Source organism: Helobdella robusta, assembly GCF_000326865.2.
Source record: "Helobdella robusta unplaced genomic scaffold HELROscaffold_47, whole genome shotgun sequence".
NCBI classification, from domain to species: Eukaryota; Metazoa; Annelida; class Clitellata; order Rhynchobdellida; family Glossiphoniidae; genus Helobdella; species Helobdella robusta.
The window spans coordinates 960,951-979,625 of record NW_008705176.1 but is presented as its reverse complement, the minus strand read 5'-3'; the positions used below and the strand labels follow the sequence as shown (position 1 = coordinate 979,625).

At 34.7% G+C, this 18,675-nt stretch overlaps 4 protein-coding genes across 4 annotated transcripts in view; all 4 read left to right on the top strand.

Annotated features, from left to right (window-relative positions):
• Nucleotides 1–216: 216 nt before the first annotated feature.
• Nucleotides 217–4,456, top strand: HELRODRAFT_85587 (hypothetical protein; the record flags this gene model as incomplete). Its single annotated transcript, XM_009026367.1, has 8 exons — nucleotides 217–345; nucleotides 719–796; nucleotides 1,354–1,467; nucleotides 2,133–2,256; nucleotides 2,666–2,791; nucleotides 3,166–3,167; nucleotides 3,381–3,518; nucleotides 4,010–4,456. Coding segments are annotated over 8 exons (1,158 nt in total), but the record flags the coding sequence as incomplete, so codon positions are not given.
• Nucleotides 4,457–6,798: 2,342 nt separating this feature from the next.
• HELRODRAFT_193316 (hypothetical protein) lies at nucleotides 6,799–11,975 on the top strand (the record flags this gene model as incomplete). Its single annotated transcript, XM_009026474.1, has 4 exons — nucleotides 6,799–6,946; nucleotides 7,338–7,430; nucleotides 7,552–8,040; nucleotides 8,380–11,975. The coding sequence occupies exons 2-4, from the start codon at nucleotides 7,403–7,405 to the stop codon at nucleotides 11,973–11,975; spliced, it is 4,113 nt and encodes a 1,370-aa protein (XP_009024722.1). The 5' UTR covers nucleotides 6,799–6,946; nucleotides 7,338–7,402.
• Nucleotides 11,976–16,046: 4,071 nt separating this feature from the next.
• Nucleotides 16,047–17,340, top strand: HELRODRAFT_193315 (hypothetical protein; the record flags this gene model as incomplete). Its single annotated transcript, XM_009026473.1, has 4 exons — nucleotides 16,047–16,105; nucleotides 16,239–16,513; nucleotides 16,584–16,750; nucleotides 16,960–17,340. The coding sequence occupies 4 exons, from the start codon at nucleotides 16,047–16,049 to the stop codon at nucleotides 17,119–17,121; spliced, it is 663 nt and encodes a 220-aa protein (XP_009024721.1). The 3' UTR covers nucleotides 17,122–17,340.
• A 471-nt stretch (nucleotides 17,341–17,811) lies between these two features.
• The window catches only part of HELRODRAFT_85598 (hypothetical protein), a gene marked incomplete at both ends in the record, with an annotated part of 5,237 nt that continues 4,373 nt past the window's right edge, over nucleotides 17,812–18,675 (top strand). The window contains 2 exons of the mRNA XM_009026370.1: nucleotides 17,812–17,867; nucleotides 18,421–18,503. Coding sequence (XP_009024618.1) covers nucleotides 17,812–17,867; nucleotides 18,421–18,503 — 139 coding nt within the window. The remainder of the gene's footprint in view (nucleotides 17,868–18,420; nucleotides 18,504–18,675) is intronic.

Below are 18,675 nucleotides of genomic sequence, written 5' to 3'. Positions count from 1 at the left end.
CACTTTCTCACACAAAAACACACACTCTCTCTTTCTCTCTCTCTCTTTCTCTCTCAATCACACACATAAACACACGTTTTTCACTCACACAAAAAACACTCACACACTCTCTTTTTTTTCTCTCTCTCTCTCTCAATCACACACATCTACACACTCTCACACTCACACACAACATACACACACACGCGCGCGCGCATTTTTCGCCAAATTCTTTCCCAGATGGACAACAAGGGCAATAGGGTCATCCTACCGGACAGCGAGTCTGCCATTAACATACCCGCTGTGGCCGCTGCCCATAGCATTAGAAATTATGTGGCCCAATCAGCTGACGAGCTGTCCCTTAATGTAATAAATACAATTATTGTAATTATGAATTGCAATAATTATTATTAATTTTTCGTTTTTACTGGACATTATGTTATTTATTACGCATACACACATCAAACAAACAAACACACACAGTTCACACACACACACACACACACACACACACACACACACACAAACATATACGAACATACACACATACGAACATACACACATACGAACACACACACACACATACGAACACACACAGTTACGCACACATACACACGCGCATACAAACACATACGAACGTACACACATACGAACACACACAGTTACACACACGTACACACTCATAAAAGCACATACGCACACACAGACACACACACACAGACACACACACACATCGCAGGTTGGGGACATATTGTCAATCATTGACAAACCGCCCTCCAATGAATCAAGCTGGTGGAGAGGGAAGAAGGAGTTTGAGGTTTGTTGGTCTAGTTGATAAAATTGAGTGAGAGAATAAGAGAAAAGTAGATAAAGAGAGAGAGAGGGATAGATAGATGGATGGATGGATGAATGAATGTATGGATGGATAGATAGATAGATAGATAGATCGATAGATAGATAGATAGATAGAGAGAGAGAGACAGACAGACAGAGAGAGAGAGAGATAGACAGACAGATAGATAGAAAGATAGATAAATAGATAGAGATAGCGAGAGAGAAAAAGAGAGCACTTATAGTTCTAGTCCCAAACAGGATATAGAAGAATAGAGGTTTAGGCAGGTAGATGGGAAATAGCTCTTGTTATTATTATTAATTATTATTATTACAATAATTATCATAATTATAGAACACTTTCACATTCACGCATTTTTTTAATTGTATGAATGAATACTACAATGTGAAGCGCTTGTTTGTGTGTGTGTTTTTTTGATAAATGTATAAGTGTGTAATGTTCGTTCGTTCGTTCGTTCGTTCGTTCATTCGTTCATTCGTTCATTCGTTCGTTCATCCATCCGTCCGTCCGTTTATTTCTAGGTTGGTTTTTTCCCATCCGATTGCGTGGAGCTATTGGAGTCCAATAAGATCCCACAATCCATCGCTTGTAGGTACGCCGTCAACAGCATCCAACTGAAGCATTGTAAGTCTTGCGTTGCAGCTGCATACACACCACACGACCTATATACATACATATATACACACCACACGACCTATATACAATACAATACACACATACAATACACAATACTCATATTGGTGAGGCGCTTGTATATGTGTTTTATACACACATATACATAATCAATGTTTGATACACATAAATCATATACAACACATACTTGTACGTAACAGAACATACACACCACACGACCTGTATACAATACAATACACATATACTATACACAATACAATAGACAATACACATGTGTATGAATATTATAATACGAAGCGCTTGTATATGTATTATGCACACATATATATTATATAATCAATGTTTGATACTCATATACCACATACAATACAAATTTGTATGCAACAAAAAAATACACATCACAATGTGTGGGATGGTCTTTTTTTTAATTTCGAACAGGCAGGATTCGAACCCTGTTAGCAGGCAATACAAAAGACGCTAGACACTACATTCTTACCGTCTGAGCTAACAAATTTGTCAAAAATTATATTTTAGAAAACGCTAAATTATAATTAATTTATTAATAAGCAATATTAATTATAATCATACTAAATTATGATAATTGTCATAATATTAATGTAATAAAATAAATTTAGCACACTCTCTTGGCCGAAAAACTAAATTGAAGTCCTTGCTGATGAGTTTTTTCTCTACGAGGCCAAATAGATCTTCATTGAAGAGGACAGGCATCGTTAAGGAGAGGTTGTTTGCATGTGATCTCGGAGAACATCTGCTTAACTCCGGAGAAGATGGTTGGTTGGTCGGTCGGTTGGTTGGTTGGTTGATTGATTGGTTGGTTGATTGGTTAGTTGGTTGGTTGGCCGGTTAGTTGATTGGTTGGTTGGTTGGTTGGTTGGTTGGTCGTTAATTGGTTGGTTGGTTGATTGATTGGGGCCTGAGTAATTGACTGAATGAATGATTGATTGAGCGATTGAAAAAATATAGAACGAACGAATGAATGAATGAATGAGTGGATGAATGAATGGATGAATGAATGAATGGATGAAAGATTGTTTTCATGTGGTCTAAGAATACATTTGCTTGATACAGAAAAGGATGGATGGCTGGCTGGTAGATTGATTGATTGATTGATTAGTTGATTGATTCACACACACACACTCTCACACACACACACACGCACACACGTACACATAAACACAGTACCCACAATTCTGAGATGTTGTTCGGAGGTATTGGAGGTCTATGGAATTGTCGACGGCATATACCGGCTGTCCGGGGCTGCCTCAACCATCAATAAACTCAGGCATCATCATTATTATCATTATTGTTATTATTATTTATAATTATTATTATTTCTATTTATAATTATTATTATTATTATTATTTATAATAATTATTATTATTCTTATTTATAATAAATATTATTTTTATTTATTATTATTACTATTTATAATTATTATCATTATTCTTATTCATAATTATTATTATTTATCATTATTATTATTTTTAATTATAATTATTATTATTTTCTTTTTTTTTGAAATGATGATGGCGATTTAATGATGGTTCGTTAGGTGGGTGGGTGGGTAGGTGGGTAGGAAAAAAATTAGTAATGAAAAAAAAAGATACTTAATAACAATGTTAAACGATGATAATAATAGTAGTAGTAGTAGTAGTAGTAGTAGTAGTAGTAGTAGTAGTAGTAGTAGTAGTAATAATAATAATAATAATAATAATAATAATAATAACATAATAATAATAATAATAATAATAACATAATGATAATAATAATAACATAATGTTGATGATGATGATGATAATAATAATAATAATAATAACAACATAATGATAATAATAATAATATAATGATAATAATAATAATATAAAGATGATAATAATAATAATTAGGAACGAGTTTGACGAGGGTAAAACGCCACAACTATCATTGGAGAGCTACAAGCAGGATATTCACAGCATAAGTTCACTTTTAAAAATGTACTTCCGGGAGTTGCCAAACCCCCTTCTGACCTACCAGCTATACGATTCTTTTATCGTTAGTGTTTGTTGTTGTTGTTGATAATGTTGTTGTTGTTGTTTGTTGTTGTTGTTGTGTTTTTCGTAATGGTATTTTTGTTACACTTACACACATCATTCACACACACATACATACACGCATTTATATAAACATACGCATTTATATACACATACACACCCATACAAAAACACACACACAAAAACACACATACACACACAAACACATGTGAATTAATTATATTTGGTTATCAAGTGCTATTATTTTTAATAATTTAATAGCCTGTCTACATACTGTTTCATAGGTGGATGGATGAATGAATGGATGAATAAATGGATGAATGAATGATTGGATGAATGGACAAAAGAACGAATGAATGGCAGATAGATTAATATATGAATGGATGAGTAAACGAAGGAATGAGTGAATGGATGAATGAATGAAAAATTTTCTAAAAATTATGCTGATCTTATTAATAATAATATATTAAATTACGTTGAAAATTATGACAGGAAGCCATAACGGAGCGAGAAGAATCGGTGAGACTCAGTAAGATATGTGACGTCATCAAGCAACTTCCGCCCCCGCACTATAGGTCTGTTGCGGTTGTTGATGCTGCTGCTGCTACTGCCACTACTGCTGCTGCTGATGATGTTGATGATGATGTTAAAGATGGTGATGATTATACAGTTGTTTTGTTGTTGACGTTGTTTTTTTGTCGATATTATTGTCGTTGTTTTATTTATTTTTATATTTATTATTGTAATTATTTTTTTTATTATTATTGTTATTATTATTGTTCTTGTTATTATTATTATTGTTCTTATTATCACCATCGCCAACAAAGGACTGCCGAATTTTTGTTTCGTCACTTGAACAAGATGGCCTCCCACGATAAGAGTACCTCAATGCACTGCAAGAACCTCGCCATTGTTTGGGCTCCTAATCTACTCAGGTAGTCTAGACGTCTGTCTGTCTGTGTATCTGTCTGTCTGTGTATCTGTCTGTCTGTGTATCTGTCTGTCTGTGGAGATGATTATGGCGATGGTGTTGATGACACTGATAACACAGTTGCTGATGTTGATGATGATGATAAAGATGATGATGGTGATAACTTAAGCTTATCATAAAAACTTTTAAATGTGAACAATGAGATTAGAGCTGCACACAGCAAACATTCACGCTTTACCTTAAACAATTAAATTTCATTCCAATTAAACGATTATGAACGAGTCGAGTGAGGATAAGTTTGAGTTAGACTATCAGTATTTATTTCTTGCCTTTATAAATATTTATACTTCATCAACAATGACACCATCAACGAAAAACATCAACGTCATCAGTGGCGCTAACATTAATAGCAATAACCTTACAAACATCAACAGCAGACAACACTATCATCAACAAGCACAAGCAAACAAACACACGCACATAAACAAACACACGCGTAGAAACATGATCGCAGAAGAACCTCACGAGCAGTAAAAATCAACGACATCAACATTATAAACATCATCAAGCGAGCGACAGCGCCGGTGCAACAACAATTCACGATACACTAACAAACAAACAATCGCACACACACTAACACACACACACTAACACACACACACGTACACACACACACACGACACACACACACACGTACACACACACGACCTAGATCGAAAGAGCTAGAACAGATGAAGTGTGGCACGGCTGCCCTACGAGGCGTTGGCGTACAAGCCGTCGTCACAGAGTTCCTCATTAAGAGGGTGGCTGACGTTTTTATGGACGAGAACCTAAGCTCCGATGACCAGATATCGGCTGGTTTGTTTGTTGTCCCTTTGTTGTCCCTTTGTTGTCCCTCCCTGTTTTTTTGTTTGCTTCCGTCTCTTTTCTGGTTCTTTCTCTTGCTGTCTCTCTCTCTTTCCTTCTCTCTCTTTGTCTATTTATCGTCTGCTGTGTAATGTGTTTGTCTGTATTTGTTTTTTTATATTCTCTCTTTTTTCTCTTTCTCTCCCCCCTCTCACTCTCTTTATCTCTTTATCTCTTTCTCTCTTCTTTTTTCTTGATGATTCTTTTCTGGATGATCTTGGAGTCTTTGCTACGTTCGTCCGTCTGTATGCGTGCCTGTCTGTCTGCGTGTCTGTCTGGTTTAGCATCGTATTTTTTGTTGCTAATAGTATTGAAAGTTAGAGCTGTCGCTTCAATCATCATGTTGATTATCATCATCGCCATCGTCGTCTTCATCACCATTACAGCCACCATCGTCATCATCTTCATCATCATCTTCCATCTTCATCATCATCTTCCATCGTCCTCATCATCATCTTCCATCATCATTATTATTATCAACAGACTGCCTGAGGAGCAAATCATTATCATCAGCGCCACAACCATCGTCATCGTCGCTATCGTCGTTTTCGACGCCACGCCTACTTACGTTAGAAGAAGCGCAGGAGAGGCGGTCGCAACTGGCGGCCAGCCACCTGAAGCAGATGTCGTTTATAGAGGTCGGACAGGGTTCCTCTGGACTGCCGGCTAAATATCATACCATCATTAGCCTGCCTAAGGAGTTAGTAGTTAGTGTGAAGTGAGATTGGTTGGTTGGTTAATTGATTGGATGATTGATTGATTGATTGATGGATGATTGATTAGTTGGTTGGCTGGTTGATTGATTGGATGATTGATTGATTGATTGGATGATTGGTTGGTTGGTTGGTTGGTTGGTTGATTGGATGATTGGTTGGTTGGTTGGTTGGTTGGTTGATTGGATGATTGATTGATTGATTGGTTACTTATATTTGCTAATAATCTATGCATACACATACACACATACATACATACAAATATATACACACACACACACATACATACCCACGTACATACCAACACCAGCAAGAAGAAGTTACGAGAGAAGCTACCTTCACCATCTCGCTTACGATCTCTCTTTATGAGGAGTCACTCGAGTAGTTTTAAAGATGTTGACGGATTAAAGGAGAGTTCTGGGAGTGCTGGATTGATTGGTTAGTTGAATGGTTGGCTGGTTGGTTGGTTGGTTGGCTGATTGGTTGGTTGGTTGTTTGGTTTGCTAGTTTGTTGGTTGACTGGTTGATTGGTTGGTTGGTTGGTTGATTGGCTGGCTGGTTGGTTAAATGGCTGATAACAGTGTGATGGAATAATTATAATAATTATAATTATTATATTTTTATTATGATTATTATTTCAATTCATATAATCACCTCGAAAAAAACAAGAATCTGTTTCAATGCGAGAGAAGAAGACTTCATCATTTCATCATCGTCATCATCATCATCAGCAGCAGCAGCAACAACAACTTCCAGCTACAAATGCTACCACCACTGCCAACTACAACAACAATAAAAATGACGATTATGATGATGATAACAATAATAATAATATTAATAATAATAATATTAATAATAATAATAAAAACTACTCTAAACGTAATTTAAGTACAAGCGCCCTCTTATGCAGCAATAAGCCCAAAACTGGGGAAGGAAGTTTTGGTTGGTTGGTTGATTGGTTGGTTGGTTGGTTGATTGATTGATTGGTTGGTTGGTTGGTTGATGATTGATTGATTGATTGATTGATTGATTGATTGATTGATTGATTGATTGATTGATTGATTGATTGATTGATTGATTGATTGATTGATTGATTGATTAAATGACCTACTTATGACTGACTATGTAGTTTGTCGATTGATTGGCTGTTTGATTTTTGATTGAACCTATGATTAAATATGATTGTTTGAATTTTTTTAAAAATATCATTATTATTATTATTATTTATTATTATTATTATTGTTATTATGGTTATAATTATTACCTCTAGGAATTTTGAACGAATTAAAACGGTTGTCATCATCCTGCGATCTTCCACCAAACATTAACCTCGCCATGCTATCCGCCAACAGTACCGACCAAGGTTTATTATTATTATTATTATTGTTGTTGTTGTTGTTGTTGTTATTGTTGTTGTTGTTGTTGTTGCTGCTGTTGTTGTTGTTGATATTGTTGTTATTATTATTAAATGACACTTCCATCAGCTAAGCCAGTGAAGAACAAATGCAGATCGACCAGTGTTGACGTTAAGGCAGTTGAAGTCAACAATTTACTCAAATCTCTCAACAACAACAACAACAACAACAACATTAATAGCAAAATTAAACAAACGTCTAGCAGCAGGTCGTTGCAGTTGCGACACGCCAGCAACAACAAAATGGTCCTCACAGATGGCGTTGACGACCTCGCTGATGGTGACGACACTTCCTCGCCTACTGTTCTATGCGCCAGGCCGCCTTTTTCATTGGAAAGCACTTCTAAAAAGAAGCAGAAACAGCAGCAACAGCAGCAGCTGCAACAACAACATCGCAAACACCATCAACAACAATATCAACCACAACAACATCAACCACAGCACCAGCAACAATACGACAGACAGTCAGAGCCGCCTACGTCCAAAAGAAAGAAAGCGAATTCGGTTTCGGCTGACGATTCGCGCAACAAAAGCGGCCACAACAGCGGCAGCAGTGGCGGTAGTAGTAAACTTTTTAGCTCTTTTGTTAACAAACGCAAGTCAACAAAAGCAACAACAACATCAGCAACAACTACATCAACAACAGCATCAGCAGCAGCAACAACTACGTCAACAACAGCATCAGCAGCAGCAACAACTACATCAACCACTACAGCCGCAGTAGCAACAACAAAATCACAACTTCAGCAGCAAGACGACGGTTTAGTACGTTTTCAAAGCTCGCCAATATCTTTCAATGAAGTTGATCATGATGATGACGACGACGACGACGATGATGCTGCCGCTGTTGTTGATGATGATGACGACGAAATTAATAACATTAATAATGTGGTGGAAGATGATGATTATGATCGCCAGTTAGATGAGCCGGTGCTAACATGTGAGGACGACGATAGCTTTGTGAAAGACGCCAGATGCATTGAACTATTTGACATCAAGGGCGTCAAACATGGTGGCGATCATACCACGAATGAAGTTAACAGCAAAGATAACATCTACAACAACAACAACAACAACATTAACAACATCAACACCAACAACAGCAACAACAGCAACTACAACTACAACAGCAACACAAGCAACAGCAACAACAACAACAGTATTACTAACAACAACAACGTTATGAACAACGACGATGACGCCAACGACTCCAACACAGATGACAACAATCTGATGAATTGGTGTCTCAGTTCTGATGTCATTGGTAAAGACCTCCTTAGCGAGTTTGACAACATATTCAAGAGAGGCGATCAAAATTTGGAAGGCGTCAACAAAAAAACAACGGCTACTACTACTGCTGCTACTACTGCTGCTACTACTACTGCTGCTACTACTGTTACTACTACTACTACTGCTACTACTACTACTACTGCTGTTGCTGCTGCTGCTACTGCTACTACTACAACGCCAAAATGTGCTTGTGAAGAGTATGATGATGAATTTTCTGTTCTTCAAACTGCTCTTGATATACTAGGTCAATCTTGCGATAGAAACTTCACCTACAACAACAAAAGAACAACAGCAGCTGCAGCAACTACAACAACAACTACTACTACTACGAAAGACATCAACAGTCTCATTACAACAACGTTTCCCACGTCATCTTCTCGCGTTGACGACACAATTACAGTTGCATCAACTTCCCCGGATTTGAGATCTCTTATTTCAAAAAATGTCACATCAACAACAACAACAGCAACAACTACAGCAACAACAACAGCAACAACTACAGCAACAACAACATCAGCTACAACGGCATCGTCAGTAACAACAACATTCAATGACATCAACAAATACTTTGACAACATCATGTTTGATAATGACGCTGTTATTAATAATACTGCTACTGATGGCCTAAAACAACAACAACAACTACAAACAATGCATGAATCAATTTCAAAGACAAGCCAAACAACATCGTCAGTAGCATCAACAACGACAGCACCACCACCAACAACAACATCAACAAATGACTCACTCAGTTCAGCGGCTCTAGACTTATTCTCCTTCGAACGTATGTACTCGATAGACAACCGCGGCAGTCTCCCGACAAGACGGCAACAGCAGCTAAACGTCAGCAACGAAGACGGCTACGTCTACGCACACTACAGCAACCACAACGACGACGACCATGATGGCGGTGGTGAGGATATTTTATATTTTTTTGGTGACTACGATGGTGATAATCATTTTGCTTGTTTTAGTCGTGCTGATATGGAAAATGATTATGGCGATTCTAAATTATCAATACCACTCGCAGCAGCTGCAGTAGCGACAGAAACGACAACATCGTCGTCGTCGTCGTCTTTGAAAACATCTGAACATATGCAACAGCATCAGCAACAGCGTCAGCCTAGTTTTAATGACAATAATTACACTACTCATTTTCCCGCTCAGTTGGATACGACGCTACTAATGGCGACAACAACAACAACATCGTCGTCGTTGTCGCCATCACCTTCACCATCATACTATCATCGTCATCAACAAAGACATTATAATCTGACTGATACCTTCAATATTTCATCGCCACCTAACGACAACAACAACACCATCAACAATGACGTCAACAACATTTTTGATGACAACAACAGCACCCCACCTCCAATCAATCGGCTGAGTCACCCCAACTTCACCTCTTCTTCAGCCAATCAGCGATCAGTATTTCCCACTTCAGCCAATCAGCAATCGTTATTTTCTCCTCCATCCAATCAGCATTCAGTATCTTCCTCCTCGGCTAATCAGCAGTCCGTATTCTCCAACGACCCTGACCTTATTAAAAGATTAGTTTCCTTGACATCTTCCTTCTCGGATCGCCCTAATTTCAAGGGCTCTGATAGAACCTTCATGTTACCCGTCGGCAGGGCGGCAAATAATAATAATAATAATAATAGCGACATAAATAATAATAACAATGATATTGATAATGATATAGAGAGGCTTACTTCGAAAGTCTACGGTGATAACGACGACGAAAACAACAACAATAAAAACAACAACAACGGCAACAACAACAATAATAATAACAATAATAATAATAATAATAACACAAAACATATCATTGGCTATTCTTTCAGCACGCCCGATCATAAAATCAACAATAATAACAAAAACAACAACAACAACAAAAATAATAATAATAATAATGAAAACCATCAATTCAATTATAAAAACCAGTCTTCTAGTCAGCCAATGAGAAGCGAGGATAAGTTTTCAAGGTCGACGGCTAGCCAATTACATTCCTTGACAGATCCCATCAGAAGAAAAGACCAGAGATTATCGCTGCATCATAACTACTATTTCTACAACCACAACGACAACGACGACGATGAGGTCATAAATGATGGTGATGATGATAGTAGGAAAAATGATCAACTAGATTGTTTGTTCCGTCATTTTCAACGCCAACAACAACAACAATCACCTTCTGGTAACAACAACAACAATATTAATAATAGAAATAATAAAAATTCCTCATTCAGACATCATCATCATCGTTACTCCACGAGGCACATTCCTTCGCCCAATCATAACAATTTCTCCTTTACATCCATTACGCCACCAGTATCATTATCATCACCATCAACGGCAGCTGCAGCAGCTGCAGCAGCTGCAGCAGCAGCAACCACAGCAACGACATCACCGTGGTTTGATAATTTCGGCTCTTCTAGTGTTAGGTTAACCAGTAAGGAGATGAAATCATGGCACGATCAATACAACTCTACTCTGCAACAACAACATCAACAACTACATCATCAACAACAACATCAACAACAACAACAAAGAATTTCTCAACCATCTAGATCACCACCTGTTCTTATATTAAATAGGCCTTCAACCGCCCTCGCTGCAACAAAACACCAACAACAACAATTAGCGATTGCTAAGTTACATCAAGAACATCAACAACAACACCAACAAACATCAACAACAACAATGACGTCATCCGATGTTACGAAATCAACGACAAATATACCGACGACTTCGCGTTCGCAGCACGTCAAGAATTACGTCAGAAGTTTATCTTGTAACGAAAACAACGACGATGACGTCATCATCGACAACATCCACAGCAGCAATGACAACAAGATCAACAAAATTGCAAAAAATTGTCAACATTTCATCAAAAGTTTAACTAACCAGGGCCTGAGTTCGTATTTGCCTACAACTTCGATAGTGACTGGCCAACAAAGACAACTGCAACATCAACAACAACATCAACAACAACATCAACTAAATTTTCAAGCCATTCCACAAAAGTGCAAACCTACAGCAACCGACCAATCAAAATTGACAACGCTTGCAACTGACCAATCAAAACTGACCAGGCCCACAACATCCGACCAATCAAAATCGGCTACGCCCGTTGTACCAAAGACATCGAATGCTCTTTTCGGCTTTGTGTCCGAGAAGAAACAATTGTTCGAAAAATAATTTAAATATGTATGAAAATAATTATTTCATTTAGTTATTGTGAATTATTATTTATAATTCTTTATTATTCTTTACTATTATTATTATTGTTATTATTTTTATTGTAGTTATTATTTACTATTAATTTTTGCATGTATAATATGTTATATTATATATGATATTTGATTACTACCACTACTACTACTGCTATTGCTACTGCTACTATTACTACTACTGCTGCTACTACTACTACTACGACTACTTAAAATAATTATAATTGTTATAATTATTAATGTTATTATTACGTTATTATTGTCATAAACATTTTTCATTTAAGACAATTGAGCTAAAGGAACAATTATGCATGCGTGTGGGACTGTGTGAGTGAATGAATGAATGAGTGAATGAATGAAATGAATGAATGAAGGGATTGACGGATGAATGGATGGATGAATTAAGAAAGGAAGGAACTAATGAACGAAAGAATGAAAAAGTAATATTTATAAAAATAGTTATAAGCTTTACAACTAGCAAATGCGTTTTTATATGATTTATTTTTTTTTGTTTCATAGTAATAGAACCAAGGAATGAATGAATGGATGGATGGAATGTATGAATGAATGGAATGAATGGATGGATTGAATGGATGGATTATTAAATGAGTGAATGAATTAACGAGTTAATTGTCTGGATGTATGTTAGGGAGATAAAAAAATGAGCGAATGAATGTGTGTATGAAAAAATGAATGATGAATGAATGAATGAGAAAAAGAACTAGTGTAGGGATGAAAGAATGAAGGATTGAATAAATATTTATTCAATAGGCTGCCAATAAATATTAAAACATGTTCACCATTAGGACGTATTATTTAACTTCATTTTTTTAAGTATTTATGCAACAATCTATTTTGATATATGTAATTATTATGTTTTAATATATATTTCATTCATTCATTCATTCATTCATTCATTCATTCATTCATTCATCCTGTTACTCGTTCTTTCGTACTTTTATTCACTTATTAGTCTATCATTTTGTTTATTCATCCGTTCGTTTGTTCATTCTTGACGTACTTTTTGTGTTTTTTAATTAATTCGTTTGGTTATTCACTTTCATTAATTCATTCGTTCATTTATTCATTCATTCTCTCATTCATTCATTCATTTATTAATTCATTCATTCATTCATTACTTCAATCATTCATTCTCTCATTCATTCATCTAGTTCTTCCCTTGACAATTTTAATTGTAATAACATTTTCAATCTTATGTATAGTTCATACTGTTATTTAGTTTTTACCACTTTTAGTCATTTTTTATTCATCCAGTCTAACGTTTTTCATTTGATTCTTATCAATCATTCATTCATTCATTCATTCATTCATTCATTCATTCATTCAACTTTTGTTAATTCATTCATGCTCCTCTTACGTGTTTGTATGACTACAATTTCTAATTTTATCACTGCTTTTTTTCATTTGTTTATTAATCCATTCATCTATCCATCTACTCATTCATTTATTCGTTTTTTGATCAATTTCATTCATTCGTTCATTCATTCATTCATTCATTCATTCATTCATTAGTCGGCATTTATTCCTGATTTATGTTGCTACACAATGTGTAATAATCATTATTTGCTCAAGTTGATGGATGGGTGAATGTTAATAAGTGAGCGTTAATGAACGAACATGTTTGTGAACAATGAAAACAAACTTTTGTCTGCCTATGGTTGTTTGAGTGTTTGTTTGTTTGCATGTTCATTGTACGGACAAACAAACGGACATATATGAACAATGTAAGAAGGAGTATGTGTGTGTGTATGTGTGTGTGTGGGGGGGGGGGGGGAGTGTGTATTATATATGTATGTGTGTGTAAACAGGTTTAAATGTTTGTACATGATGTGTAAATTTATCTTTTGACGATCATGATGACGCTTGTTGTTTGATGGTTACAAAGATCGCGGATGATCATATAATATAATATAATGATTATAACGTTTAGCCATATGTATTGATAACCTAGCCATTGATGGGGGAGGGTATAGTCGTATAGTCATTGTCAGGTTCTGCTATGCACTATGTTATTGGGTCACGCACACACACACACACACACACACACACACACACACACAGATATATATATATATATATATATATATATATATATATATATATATATATATATCATTTATTTAGTAGTTCTAGACAGAGAGGTTTCGATTACTTTCTTTTTTCTTTATCTTTTTTCATTTTTTGTTTTAATTTTTTCGAATAAAAAATTAATAAAAATAAAAAATTAAATTAAAGTCATTTACGCTGTAACTAGTTATTTTTAGAGGAAAAATAAACAAAAAACGCCATTCATTTATCTGGTCATTCTTTCATTTTGAGCAGCCATCCTGGTCATGCGAAACCAGAGATCTCCCAAATCAAACCAGGAATCTCAAAATATTTGCAGATGTTTTGTTTTTGTCTTGAAATGTAGATGTAGAACCAAAAATGTTATATTCAGAAAAATTTCAGTAAAATATTTCAAATTAAATCATTCAGTCCAAGTTTTTGACGGTTGGCATGCCACGCGTGGAGAAGTTGATTTGGAGTCATGTTTGCAAAATGGCTGGTATGAACCCTTCTTCATCTTTTTGTGGCAAAAGGCTGGATGATTCAGTCATCTGAGAGTGAGCTTGGAATTGAGGTTGGGCTTGCCAGTTGTTACTGAGTATGTTTGCCACTGCGGAGCAAAAGTCGATCCATTCGACCATCATAGTCTCTCATGCCTTGCAAGGCATTCAGCGATGAATGATTTCCTGGTTCGCTGCTTCCAGAAAGCTGCCATGTCCTACAGAAGAACCAGTCCTAATTGCTGAGGATGACTTTAGACCTGATGATGGTCAAATAATTCCATGGGCTATGGGGGGATGTTCGCTGACCTGGGATGTGACGTTCCAAACAACGATGGCCAAAAGATGCATCGGTAGAGGCAGGTACCACGGCATTAAAAGCGTACGACCAAAAAATGTCTAAGTATGCTACTCTCAATGGTTCTAAAATCTTTCAGATTTATAAATGAAGTTATTTCTTTCAAATTTCAAAATTTTAGTTTTAAATGGATATATTAATATTTGTATAGAATAAAATGCCTGTTTTGTGTCGAAAGATTTTTATACATTATTATTATTTATTTTTATTCTTTTTATTGTTACTTATTATTTTTGTTGTTTCATGCACCCTAACTTTTTATTCATCTAGATTCATTCGTTCATTTTTTGGTTCGCTCGTTCATCTATTCATTTCACTAATTTAGTTTATTCACCCATTCGTTCGTTCGATCGATCGATCATTCATTCATTCAATCATTCATTCGGTCATTCTATTCATTCCTTCATTTATTCTTTAACTTCACAATAGCAGTGTACTACTACAACAACTACTATTTATTCTAATGCTAACAATAATTAGGGTCATAATAAGAATAATTTCGAGTAAATTTCACCAAATTGCGCACGTAAAACACCCATAACAAAACAACAACGGTAATAACAACAATAATAATGACAACAACAATAATGGTAACCACCTAACACAAAAGGCCGCTTAATTAGGGTCCATGTTAACGTCCTACCAGAATAAATAATAATATTAATAATAACTTTTTTAAAGTTTTTTTTATCGCATACATAAATGTGTATTTGAGCCTGTTTGGACAAAGTTGATGCCATTTTAAGGTTTGAATGCTTTGTGAAAATTAATTGAGCCATTTAAAGTTATCAATTGGGTTAATTAGATAAATTAATCAGTTTAATTAAATTCAATTTTTAGTAATAATGATGATGATGACGGTGATGGTGATAATGTTAAAAATTTTTGCCCTGCGAAACTTTTGCTGTTTTACCACTGCCGTTAGAGAAGCGGGCAAGTTTTTTTTTAAAATTTATTTAAACGCTACTGTGCGTGTGCGTGCGTGCGTGTTAATTATCTTCCAATAAAAAACATCGTCAGAGTGCGGCAAACGATCTACAGGCTACGAACTCAGTGATTCCTACATCATAAATGGCGACCCGACGGGTCGCCATTTATGATGTAGGCATAAATGGCCATGGCACGCCCTGGTGTACTCCGTGGAGGGAAACTTCCTACGTACTTGTGGGGGTAGCGTTTTGAATGAGTGGTGAATTCTAACTGCAGCCTATTGCATCTGGTGTGTTTTTGGTGTCGATTTTCATTATTTCATTCTTTTAATCATTCAATCAATTACTCGATCAATCCATTAATTTTTTGTCAGGAGGAGTGAGACCTTCAATAAAAACATTGTCCGCGTTCAAGCTGGTACTAACATTAAAATGAACCCAGATGTCGAGAGCATAACGGTTGACGAAATCAGGCATTTCAACTTCAACTACACAGCATATTTGAACGATATTTTGTTGCTGAAGTTGAGTAAACCATTGGTGTTTAGTCTATCCATTCGACCTGTTTGTCTCAATAGTTTAAACGTTGCTGAAAGTCTTTATGACGTGTGCGTTTTCACTGGCTATCCATCTAATGGCAATACACTTGGTATGTTGAGCTTTTACACGTTCGTTTCTGGTTAAAATGTCTCAATCGTATCAAATAAAAACTTCCACAGGCTGGCCCAAACCAGTTCTAATGAAGGCGAGGATTAAACCCATAACTGAATCCGACTGTAAGAAGTTGTTCGTCAATCTAACTGGAAGGGGTGAAGAAAACTTTAAGGTCGCTTATGATAAACAGCTTTGTGCTTTAACTGCCAAGAAGGATACAAAAATTTGCAAGGTGTGACACACAAACGCACTTACGTATCTATGACTATATCTATACAATTATTGAATATAATACACACACATACACGCATACACACCCACTCATTCATGCACACACAACACACACACATACTCATTCATGTACACACAACCCACACAAACACATACACACACTCATTCATGTACACACAAACACATACAAACACACACATACATTCACAAGGAGATAGTGGCGGAGCATTAGTGTGTAGAAATTCCGAATTACAGTGGTTCCAAATCGGGATATTCAGCTCTAGTTATTACATAGGCGAAAATTTCTGTGTTATTCCCATTTCTACTAGAATATCCTATTATTATCAGGATATCTTGAGGGCTATTCAGTGAAATTTCTGACAGAAAAATGTTATTTTGTAATTTAATGAAAATTATACGAATAATTTACTTAACTCTTAGTTAACTCTATTAATTTATTAATTAATTTATTACTTGTTTATCAATTATTAATAATTAATTAATTGTTTATTGAGAATTTGTGTTGTACACTAAGTTTTTTATTGTGTAAATTTATCTTCAATCTCGTATGTAGAATATATATACGTCTAATAATATAAAGAATACAATATTTAGAAAGTTAACAGCAAGTATGTGTTATAACTTAAATAACAGTTTTATAAATAATTCAGTTTTTGAAATTTGTAAGATTTGGAAATTGTTTAATGACATTTTATTCCACAAAATTCAAACTTAAAACTTAAGTTCACTTTTAATTATGAGTCGTCCATTTTTGATTATTAAGAGCCGATTAACGTTGATAATAATAAATTATAATCAGATCATTTCCTCTATTTAAATGGCCAAACTACTTTGAAATTTTTAGTGCATGCAGATCAAAAAGTCTTTTTAAACCTCTGAAATTATTTTGAATTTTATTTTAATCTCCAAGTTTTTTTTCTTGTGTTGTGTTTTGTTTTGTGTTGGTTGTGGTTGTCCATGGTTGTTCAATTTTAATTAGACTGTTAGTTGAGTTAGATACCGAATTTAAAAATCAAAAGACCAATCAAAATGCAATCGGAGATGGACGATCTTAAGGACAAGCCCCCTGCTCCACCTGTTCGATTGACTAGCGCAAAGTAACTAAACTAAACTTTAATAATTTTAATTTGATTTATAATTATTTATAATAATTATATTTTAATCTTTAACACTATTATATTATAAAATTATAATATAATAATTTTTATTATATTATGATCACTTGTATTTTGTATTAAAATCTAATGAAAAGTGTATTCAAACTTTTATGTGTATATATTCGTATTGATTGTGTAATTAATATACAATATTATATTATATTATACAATATTAAATTATTATATTTTAGTATTTAAATACAAAAAACACATACATAAGTACAAACTCATATTTTGTATTGGTTAGTTAAATCTTAGCTCTTAGAACTTGTTTTTTTAAGACATATGTAGTCAATTAGTATGTGTTTGTATGTGTTAATTACTATGTATATATATATATATATATATATATATATATATATATATTTATATTTATTTATTTATTTTTATATATATATTTATTTTTATATATGTACTAGCAGGTTCTTAGTCAATAAATCAATTAACTAGTATTTTTAATTTAATTTGAACTAATTATTTCTACGAAATGTAGAGATAATAGCTTCCCTCTTGACATGAGACCGCTACCCAAGGAGCCAGAGGATGAAAAGAAGAAAAAAATAAAAACTGCTAAAAGTGATTTTTTTAAAATAATTAAATTTAACTAATATATGAATAAATGAAAAGATAATAAATAAATAGACTAATTAATTAGTTAGTTATATAATTTTTTTGTTTTTTGGAAGAATGTTAAATAAACAAGCTAAACAATAGAGTAGTAGTGTTAGTAAAATTAAAGGTTTAAACT